Source organism: Rhinolophus sinicus, linkage group LG10 (assembly GCF_036562045.2).
Source record: "Rhinolophus sinicus isolate RSC01 linkage group LG10, ASM3656204v1, whole genome shotgun sequence".
Taxonomy (NCBI): Eukaryota; Metazoa; Chordata; class Mammalia; order Chiroptera; family Rhinolophidae; genus Rhinolophus; species Rhinolophus sinicus.
In genome coordinates, this window is record NC_133759.1 from 50,996,053 (window position 1) to 51,007,182 (window position 11,130).

The 11,130-nt window shown below is 38.9% G+C and overlaps 1 protein-coding gene across 6 annotated transcripts in view; it reads right to left on the reverse strand.

Annotated features, from left to right (window-relative positions):
- TASOR (transcription activation suppressor) overlaps positions 1–3,956 on the reverse strand; it is a 46,736-nt gene extending 42,780 nt beyond the window's left edge. For 5 of the 6 annotated variants that reach the window (XM_019724211.2, XM_019724210.2, XM_019724212.2 and 2 more), the window contains exon 1: positions 3,361–3,955. In XM_019724211.2, the coding sequence (XP_019579770.2) occupies positions 3,361–3,694 (334 nt within the window). In that variant the 5' untranslated portion in view covers positions 3,695–3,955. Of the gene's footprint in view, positions 1–3,360 lie in introns of all 6 variants that reach the window. The other variant, XM_019724209.2, reaches the window with a different exon arrangement.
- Between the last annotated feature and the right edge of the window lie 7,174 nt (positions 3,957–11,130).

Genomic DNA, 11,130 nt, shown 5'->3' on the forward strand with positions numbered 1-11,130 from the left:
TCCAGTCATTCACATCTACAACTACTGAAACACCATGCAAATTTCCTTAAGAAGGAAACTTTGCCCTGAAGTCTTCAAAAACACAATTGCAAATTTTGTGAGAGTTGGGGAGAAGAATTAGCCATGGACCAGACGAGTATAGATGCAGGTGTATGAGCAGTTAATTTGTGACAAAATGAGACACAGGTACATGAAGAATAGTCTTGTGCCCTACAGAAAACATTAACCACAAACATTTTCCAGAAAGTGATTTCCCAAGAACTTTGGAGGGGAAAATTGTATCAAATACAATTACCAATTTTAACTCACTTTTGATGACTTACAGTATTTGATTTTAGAGTAAAAGGCAAGAGTGAAAGGTCTACTGACAAAATACAATTCTACAATTTGGTTAAATGTAAGAACAGTGCCTCTTTACATTACTATAGAAAATAGCACAGCCAATAAATAACAACATACATCAGAGTAAAATTTTACTCTTCCAGTTAATGGTTAGGTCACTTAATGTCACTACTGACTAAATATTTCGATTTTATAAAGAACATAATCTCAAAATTCCACTGGAATGAAGACATGCTAAATATTTCTAAATTTAAGAGGTTAAAAAAAACTTTTTTAAATAGGTCAGATCAAAAGCAAAATAAAACCCTTATATTATAAAAAAGTCTTGCCACAGTGTGAGTACTGACAAGAAGTATTCTATACCTAGGTTCAAATTCCAACTCCACCATTCACTAGCTGTGTGACCTTGGGCAAGTTATTTAACCTTAATACTTCGGTTTCCTCATCTATAAAATGGGAATACCTACCTCATAGTACTGTTGAGATTTAGTTAATACATGTAAACTGCTTAGAATAATGCCTACAACTTATTACGCACTATAAAGTATTTGCCAATATTATTTAATTAGAATGGCAGTATTTTGGATGTTACACTATTGTCAAGACCAAGAAAAGCACTTTTTGAGTCAACAAGTTATCTGATAGTATTTACCTTTAAGTTACCAAAAATATTCAAGTCCTAATCTTAAATTTCACTGGAAAAGAAGAGCCACTGATACAGAAAAGTAGCAGCAGAGGTTTCTACTAAAAATAATCTATTCATGGTAAGACTCAGATGTCTACAACTACGATCTAGCCAAATCCTATACATAAAGAGATAACTTTCAAGTCTTCCAAGAGATGATTTTTGGAATGAAGTTTGAAACTAACAACACCTGCTGCACTGTTTATGATAAAGCTTTTTTTTTTTAAATAATGAAAAGTTGAATTTTTTTACTAAATTCTTTCACCAAGTACTAACTTCTCTCAGCTTGGACAGGATCAAGTCCATGGTGGTAAAACAGCTATTTAATTTTTAAAGGCTCGATTTAAATCATTATTGCACTATTTGAATAGTTGTTGCTCAGTGTATATATACAGACAAGTTAGAAATTACTCATTTTCACTAAACATAAAAAAGTCCACTGTGTTATATTTTCCTTATCCACAACCTCTCTGACAAGAAAAAGGTAACAACCTTTTGCCTCTAAGTGAAAATGGAAAATACACATTTTCCCCAAGGAGCATCAGACTCAGAAGAAAACAACTGGGTTTCATATTTCCTAATTCCTCAATCATATCCACTTTTAGTCAAATAAAGACTATTTTTCAGCAGCCTCACAACTTATCTAATTTTTTTAATAAGACACGCATAGAGCCTTCCCTTACCTCAAACCAAACTATAAAGATTCCTAAGCCAATTTTCTGATCCTATCAAAGTTAAAACATGGTACCTCATGGTTTATGATACTAAACCATATTCTTGGGCATTTAAACCTAAAAAATAAAAATGGACTTCAAAATTTTATAAAACTGGAAAAAAAAAGTTCAATCTCCTACCTACCTCTGTAACCAAAGCCCATCTGAATGTACTTCCAACCTACTCTTCACCAACTTGTAATTTTGGCTGGGCATCTAACTTTCCTCATATAGACTATACATCTTAACTAAAGAAACTAAAAGACTTGACAACCTTGACCATTACAAGTATCCTCTTAAACCCTAAAATATATTACATTAATTCAAAGGTATTTCTAGAAACATTTCTCATGCTGGACAAAAGGTAACTTTATTTTTCAACATAGTTTCTCAACCAAGGATTTCCTTGGCTTTGTCATTCAAGTAGAAATTAACAGTTAGACTTTATTTGTACCTGATAAAAGGCTCTAACAATTTCAATAGTGCAAATGGAGCTGGTTATGCACAGGGAAAGAGGAAGCACAAGCTTCATTCCAGATTCCAAGTCTTTCCTAAGATTCAACTTACAAATAAAAAAGCTTTCTGTAAATAAAAAAATTCCCATAATTTTCCAAAATAAATGACAAACTGAACCACGAGGTAAAACAAAAAGATGCTTTAAACTGACCAAATCCAGAATATCCCAAATCACTGGATAGTCAAAAATAGTATTGTAATAGAAAACAGTAATGATTTTTATCTCCATTAGAAATGTGTCAGAATACGGCATTAAGTTTAAAAAAGGTAAACGTAGTTCATGTAATTGTTCCCAAATTGGTTGCAAAAACTAGACTGGACTTTTTTTGAATCTTAAATTCTCATCTGCAATATCAAATAGGTGACTCCTGGGCATAAGCTAACCTCTCCCTACTTTTTTTCCATAGGGAAATTACTGCACCAAGAACCTACCTTCCCATTCTCCTCAAAAAACAATTAAAAAATACACTGAAGTTTGGATTTAAAGAGAGAGAGACCTATTTAATCGAACGCTTCAAAAACAAGAAAAAAATCTACATGAAAATGAAGTGTGATGGAAAACAGCAGTGTGCATGAACCACATCTAATGGAGATTTCTAAAAAAGGTAAGACGCTGACATCGAGCAAATTTCAAGTAGACACATATAGCTGAAGAATTTCCACAGGGAGAAGCACTTGTGGTCCTCTGAACGCAATGGCCTTGGAGAAAGCTCCAGAATCCATGGCCACGGGCTATTTCCACAGTGAGACTTCTCAGAAGCATCCTTAGGAGGACACATCAGCTTCTCTGCCTTCAGGGGCTGGGAGGGAGGGGCGCCGAGCACCATCTTTCCTCTCTGGGAGCTGCAGCCTTACGGACAAGCTTCAAACCTGAGCTACTTCCAACTTCCACGGGGAGAGGGAGAGCAGGGGAGCGTGGTTCCACCGCTTTCCTCTCGCACCAAGCGCAGCAGCTGGGCGGCCGTAGCAGTGAGGGGAGAGGCGGCTGGCGCTGCATGCGTGTTTACGTGTCTCGGATGGGCGTGGGAAGAGGAGACAGAGAGATTCTAATGAAAAGATGGAGGGGAGAGAGAAAGAGGGATTGGGGAAGAGGGGAAGCACCACCTTTCTTTTCTCTGCTCTTCCTGGGGATCTGAAAACTCCTCCTAATGGGTCTTTCGGGCTCTTCGGGGCCTTTGGGCAGAGCGGCCGCGCCGGCCTCAGAGGAGTCCTGATGCTGCTTTTGGCAGAGGCTCGGGGTGGCCTCGGCCTCCGCGGTCTCCTCAGGCCCGGCGCCACCGCCGGGCTCAGCGATGCTGAGGCCGCCGCCGCAGCAGCCGCCATTTTGTGGGGAAGACTCAAACTCCGGAAGCGCCTGCTTCATCTCATCTCCGCCGCCGCCACTTTCCCAGCTCGCGTCCGTCGGCGGAGAGGCTTCCATCTCCACAGCAGTCGCCATCACGCCAGCGTGAGGAGCTCCGGGAAGCTTCTGCCCACAAGGTCGACGAGGGTGGGGGGAAGGGGCGGCGGGCCGGCTTCGCCGCCAAGCTGTTCTCAGCCCACCTACCCCCTTCCCCCCGTGGCCACGGGTCGCACTCCCAACCCAGGAGCCTCTCTGGGGCCCCAAAGCGGGCGCCCCAATCGTGCGGCCCAGCCCTAGGAGCCGCTCCTCGCTCGGACAGTTCTTCGGCCGGCCCCCGCCACTCAACGTGCTCGCGTCTGAGCCGGGGGGCGGGGCCACCACGGACCGCTCCGCCAATGGGGGTGCGGCTCCCGCCTCCGCGGGTGCGGATAAGACCGCGCCGGTGGGCGGAGCCTCGGGGCACCCGAGCCCGCCAAAAGGGGCAACCGCAACGCCCCGCGAGTTCTTCGACGCCTTGGCCGGCTGCGTGGTGAATGGGCCTCAAGGCGAGCTTCGAGTTGTGGGACCGAGCCTGACCAGCGCTGCAGGAGAGGGAGGCACACCCCCACCAGGTCCCTACACAGCAGGCGTCGCCTGTTTCGGGGCAAATTTATGTTCTCTGCGCACGAGTAACTCCGGCCAAAGCAGGACTCAAACAGTGTGGGCGCTGGACGATCCTGGCCTTGTGAAATACATGCACGCATATAAAAGCCTGCAGAGGAGATAAGAGAATGGGCTGCAGCCATAAAAGCCTGAAAGCCTCCAGCTGACTTCAGCAATGTGCCATTCTCACTGGATCTTGCATCTTTACAATATATTACTCCCACTTGACCCCCTCTTTTAAAGTTAGAACCTGTGGTACTCCAGCAAGCAGTAAATACCTGGGATCCTTTGATATGACTTCACAGCCTAATGTTAACAGGATTTGGTTCTGGTGAGCTTGAGGGGAGGGAGGGGAGGCTGTAGCTTTTAAATTTTTTTCCTTTGGTGTCTTCAGGTTTCCTATAGTGAGCGTATATTAAAGAAAAATAAACGTTTGCAGCAACATTAAAAATATACAGCAAGTGGTTCCTTAAAATAATCAAGTGGAAGGTTTTTTGAATAGTGTATGCTGACTAGGTTGAAACTACTATTGAGGGCTGTTATGAGCGGACAGTATTTACTGGGTGCTTTCTATATGCCAGGCACTGGAGAAAGCACTTTACACGTGTTATCTCCATGTAACACAACAAAAAACGTCAGGGAGATACCACAGGCATACCTTGTTTTATTGTGCTTCACTTGATTGAGCTTTACATATGTGGTTTCTAACAAATTGAAGACCAGATCTTCTACCAGCAAAAAGATTACAACTGGCTTATTGTGGTGGTCTGGAACTGAACCTGCAGTATCTGAGGTATGCCTGTACTAAGCGCAATTTAAAATAAGTGTTTAAAGACATTGAATAAATTAACAAAATCAGAATTTGAAGTCAGGTCTTTTTAACTCTAACAGAAAGTACTTGCACTTAACTACTTATCTAAGACCTAATCCTTGCAGCAGCCTGGCACCTTTATGCATTATGGATGAAGAAATGAGGGTTGACATCTAGTTCAGTATCCCAGCAGCAGGGTAAGGATTGGGACCCAAGTATCTATTCTGAAACTCCAGCTCTCTACCAAGGAGTTGACTGACCAAACCTATAATAAAACTCTAGGCCTTGCCATGTGACTGCTACTTAATATCCCCAAGGGCAATAGGAAAGTTGGATTCCTATGTCTTGTGATAAACATTATCCCTGTTTATGGAAAAGCTATTCATGGCTTGCCCAACCTATTTGAATCAACTGAGTAAATGGAAGGAAAGTGAGTGTAAAACAATTATTCTTTTTAGTAGATAGAGGGGGTATAAATTTGCTCAGTCCCACCTATCTCAGGAAAGCAAGCACAGTGAGATACAGAGGATATGTGTGTTTATATGTGTGCATATAGATAGCCAGTATAAATGGGGAGTGGGGGAGGTACAAGAGGAAGAGCTACCAAAGATGTACATGGTTCTGGAGCATTGGCTATCAAAGGTTAAAAGTATAAAACTCATGTTGTCCCCTACCCTCCATAACAACACAAGGAACAGTAGAGAACAATATGATACAGTATATAATTAAATATCCAGGGACCACAGTGACCTTTTTAAATTTGGGAACAAAAATCTAGCTCAACTCCTCATTTTAAAAATAGAAAAGGACAGTGGCCCAAGATCACATAGCAAACTAATAATTAGAGTTAACATTCATTGATTGCTTTCTATGTGTCAGCCACGGGTATAAGAGAGTTACATGTATTATCTCAATCCCCACACAAAGTACTAATGTTATCTCTATTTTACAGATAAGGAAACTGAGGCAAACTGCTTATTTAACTTTCTTAAGGTCATTTAGATTGTAAGTGGCAGAACCAAGATTCTAACCCAGGCAGTCTGTCTCCAAAGCCCATGCTCTTAATAACCAATATATGCCGACCTCTCTTGTGATTGGCAAAACAAAGTTCAGAACTCAGTGCATTTTCCACTATGCCATTTCACCTCCCTTCCTCAAATAGTACGTTAAAAGACAGGATATAAATGGTACAACTCAGCAATAACTATCAGTATTACTGATGCATAAACCTTTGACCTCACAATTTTACTTCTAGAAATTTATAATACAAATATACATACTCATTCACATTTGAAATGTTTATTCAAGGATATCCATTGTTGTTTGTAATGAGATTTCAAGTGTTGTTTGTAATAGCAAAGGATTGAAAACAACCTAAAAATAATAGGGAAGATCCATACAATGGAATACTATGCAGCCATAAAAAGGAATGAAGTACTGATACATGCTACCACATGGATGGACGTTGAAAAATATTAAGTGAAAGAAGCCAGACTCAAAAAGCCATATATTGTATGATTCCATTCATATGAAATTTCAGAATAGGCAAATTCATGGAAACAGAAGATTGGTGGTTAACAGGGACTGGAGAGAGGAAGGAATGAGGACAGACTGCTAATGAGTATAGGATTATTTTTTGTGGTGATGAAAATATTCTGGAATTAGATGTTAGTTGCACAACTTTGTGAACATACTAAAAGCCACTGAATTGTACATTTTAAAAGGATGGGTTTTATAATATGTGAATTATATCTCAATTTTAAAAAATAGAGGACCTTTGCATTCCCTGAGGCCAAAGACTCCACTCAGCAAACGCTTTCTCCGCCATCGGCTTTGAAGAAGCAAGCCGCCACGAATTCTACAGCTGCCAACACTTGAAAGCACTTAGGAGAAAATTCTTTCTTACTGAGCGTCCAGGTGAGAAGGCAACACAGCTGACACCATGATTTCAGCCTTGTGAGACCCAGGGATGGAAACCAACTAAGCCATGCCCATACTCTGACCTATAGAAATTGTGAGATAATACATGGATATTGGTTTAAGCCACTAACTTCGTTATAATTTGTTTTGCAGCAATAGAAAACTAATACAGAGGTTACAACATGCCTGGCATTTTCTAAGTATTTTGCATATGTTTAATTTTCACAAGAACTCTATGAAGTAAGTACTCATATTCCCACTTTTTTCTGACAAAGAAGCTCATTATGTGCTTAAAAAAAACAGAACAGGATGGATAGAATGTTAGCATTTGTACAAAAAAAGGGTAAATACAATTAAATTTATACACCTATTTGCACAAAGCTTTTGTGGAAGTCTATATAAGTAATTAGCAACATTGGTTGCCTATAGAAAGGGAATGGGCTGGGAGACAGAGGTAGGAGAGACTTTTCACTTTACATCCTTTTATATTTTAAAGCACATGAATTTACTAAAAAAATAAAATTAAATTAAAAAATTACATTTTAAAAAGGAAGGGAAAGAAAATAAAGAAAAGCATGTTGAGAAGCTGTTGTCATTACTCAGTAGCTCACACAAGAGTGAAACAGTAATAAGCCAGAAAGCCAATACAGAGCTTTTTAGAAGGGTTCCTATATTTCAATATACAGGAATTATAGACTTCCACATGCTAATCAAAGCAATTAGGTAAGTATATAATTAGAGTTACAGGATTCACATATAGTAAAACAAAAAAGTGTTAATAATAGTACCTTTGAAGTGAATTAAGTCACTAGTATGATTTGATAGTAACAACAATCCTTAACAGTTGCAAAACAAATTCATGTGTTCTTTTTTCAAGTAAAATGTTATTTGATGCCCCACATACCTTGAACCTTCAAACCTTCAAAGTCATGCAGCTAGAAAGCTTTTGTTTTGTTTTGTTCTGGGACGTTTCCGTTGAAATGAAACAGTAGGGAAAGATAATAAAGACAAATCAACAAAACCACTAATAATAGATACAATTCATAGAACTTTAAGGATCTTAGAGATTAATTAGTCTGATCCATTCATTTTATGCATAAAGACAGTATTACAAACCTACAACCCCATTGCCCATTCAGATGCATTAAAAAATACATGAAACTGCCATTCCTTCCATTATGCTTGATCTAAAACAGTAATTCTACTTCCATGGAATCATCTTCTTTCCCCAAAAAGCTTATTATCCTGTTACTCATTGAGTAGGTATTTCTTGGGTGTGTCCCAAGAAAGTATAAGAAAGACTCTTTACTTTGGGCAACAAAAAGGGTTCATTTATTTTCACTCATGGTTGATATATCTGGAAGTCTTTCCATGCAATGAAGAGAAAGCAGAAAAGGAATCCTCAGTTGAAATAAGAATGTAGTTAGGGATAAGTACGCAAGTTTCTCTTCAACTACACAGCTGATTGTGGTAACCACAAATCTCAACTACATCCAGGATTCAAAAGCTGTTACTAAGGTTTAAGTTTTTGTTTCGTTTTTGAGTCAAGCCCTTTTAAGGCTTCTGTTACATGTAATCTATGAATCTCATAAGCATAATGTTAAATGAAATAAGTTAGACACAAAAGTGTATACTGTATGATTCCATTTACATGAGTTATATAAATATATAAATATTTAATACATAAATATCAATATATATATTATTGAATAAATATATAAATATTTATTGAACTGTACATTAAGAGTTGTGCATTTTACTGTATGATGTTGTTCTTCAATTAACAAAAACAAAAGGAAACAAAACTTCCACAGGTTCTCATTATTAAGAAATAATAAAGACAAGAATTCTTCATGTGGCTTATAGAACCCTGCTGATTCTATCCCTTGTCTATCTTTCTATGTCCATGCCTCTTCTCCAAATGCCTCCTCTGTGCTTCCTCTGTCTGGCACACTTGCCAAGCTCCCCTGGTCACAAGGTCAGTGGTAGCACATGCTGTGCTCATCTCCTCACCATCCTCTTCCCCATTAGCTCCTGCACTTCCTTCTATAGGCTTCCTTGATCACCCCCTCCCATTCTAGGCTGGGTTACTCTCTTTGGTGTTTTCATAGAACCTTGCTCCTTTCACTCAGACTATTTACTTCCCACTTCCCTCAATTTGTTATTACTCCATAATTTGTGGAATTATTTAATTAAATCTATGTCTCTCACTAGACCCTATGCTCCACTTCATGGGCTAAGAGGTAATGTCTGGGTTTCCTCATTGCAGTATTCCCAGGTCTTAGCACAGTGCCTGGAACACAATAGATGTGGCTATCAAATGCTCTTTAAATGATTTATACAAATTCAAAGTGCCTTTTACTGTATTTGAGAAGACAGATGAACTTCATTTGCCAAATCCAAGACTTGTTGAATCAAAAAGATTTCATAATCAGGAGTGATTGTTGTGTTATATCAGCTGCCTTACCAATATGAACCTAGTTATAAGATCATTTATACCACTGCCATTTCCACCGGAAGGAAGTCTCAGGTTTATACTAACTTCACATTGTGGTTTGTGGAGTTTTCTAAGTAAGGAGCATGGTGCCAAGGACATGAGCTACACAAAGAGAAAGAAATTCTCCAGAGGAAGTGGTACACTACAAAAGTGTAAACAGTGGTGAAACATGTGAAAAAGATCAAATTAAAAGTGTCTTAGGTTTTATGTTTTTGTAATAAAGGAGGGCAAAAGAAAGTTGTATAGGAATTCATGTTTTCAGAAGAGTAACACGTCTCACCACTCATTTGGGAAGACTGTGAATAAGTTGGAGGGAAAGGAATCATACAGAAAGAACATCTGAATAATTCCTCACAATTTATCAAATGTGTCATTCATTCTCTCAACAAATATTTCTTGGGACTCTATCTGATGCTACCAGGCCCCAGGCTGGGCCTGAAAACACACAGATCCATCCTGATCCTGTTTATAGTCAGGTGCTTCCCATTACCTGGTTTAATCTTGACAGCAGTTGCCAGAGACACATTGCCACTGTTGGCAGAGGAGGAAATGGTGGTTAAGTCTTGTTGAAGGATACAACACCAGTAAGTGATGGAGCAGGACTCAGATATGCATCTCCTTACTCCAAGTTCAGGCTCCGGCAACTACATGAAATTCTACTTGCTTGTAGGCCTTTGGGATCTCTAGTTGGTTAATCAAGGTTCTCAAGGGAAATAAAAATTACGAAGTTACAGTACTGTGCATTTCAATCACTCCCCTAACTATCATTTCTCCTCCCCTGTTTTATACCTCTATTCTTCTGAGTGAATAGAAAACTTCCCACCAACTCCCTTACAAACACAGGTTTTTTCATTTTACTTTTCCTAATGGCACCTGATGATTTGTAGGTGATTTCTGGACAGACAGAAGCAAATCAGTGATCCAATTTCCTTGACTAACAACTGAACTGAAAGTCTGCTTCCTTTTTACATCATGTGAAGCGGGTTATTGCTTTATTATTCACAGTACCAAAAAGGTACTCAGACTTACTTTAACTTGGGATATTTTCTTCCCAATTCATAAACGCCCAGTAATAAAAGATACTTTTGAAATGACTTTCTGCTACATAGTAAATACTGCTTTTAAAAGGACATTAATTAGCAAATATCCATCAACTGATGAATGGATGAACAAAATGTGGTATTATACATATAATGGAACATTATCTGGTCACACACAAAAATAAAGTACCGAGACATGCGACAACATGGATGGACCTTGAAAACTATGCTGTGAAGGGAACTATTACAAAAGGCCACATATGGCACAATTTCATTAATCTGAAATGTCTGGAATGAGAAATCTATAGAGACAGAAAGTAGTAGTTGTATAGAGCTGGAGAAATGGGTGGATTTAGGGTGAAAGCTAAAGGATATGGGTTTCTTTTTAAGGTGATGAAAATGTTCTAAAATTAATTGTGATGGTTGCACAACACTGATTATACTAAAGACTACTGAATTATATGCTTCAATAAGTGAATTATATCAATAAAACATTTTTTTTAAAAGGAAGTTGACATAATGTTCCACTAATAACTTGGAGGAAATACTTATTCAGATACGTGATGCAGGAAATTCTTTGACCTGCAACCAGTGCTTAAATTTGTGTTGAATGTATAGAGAT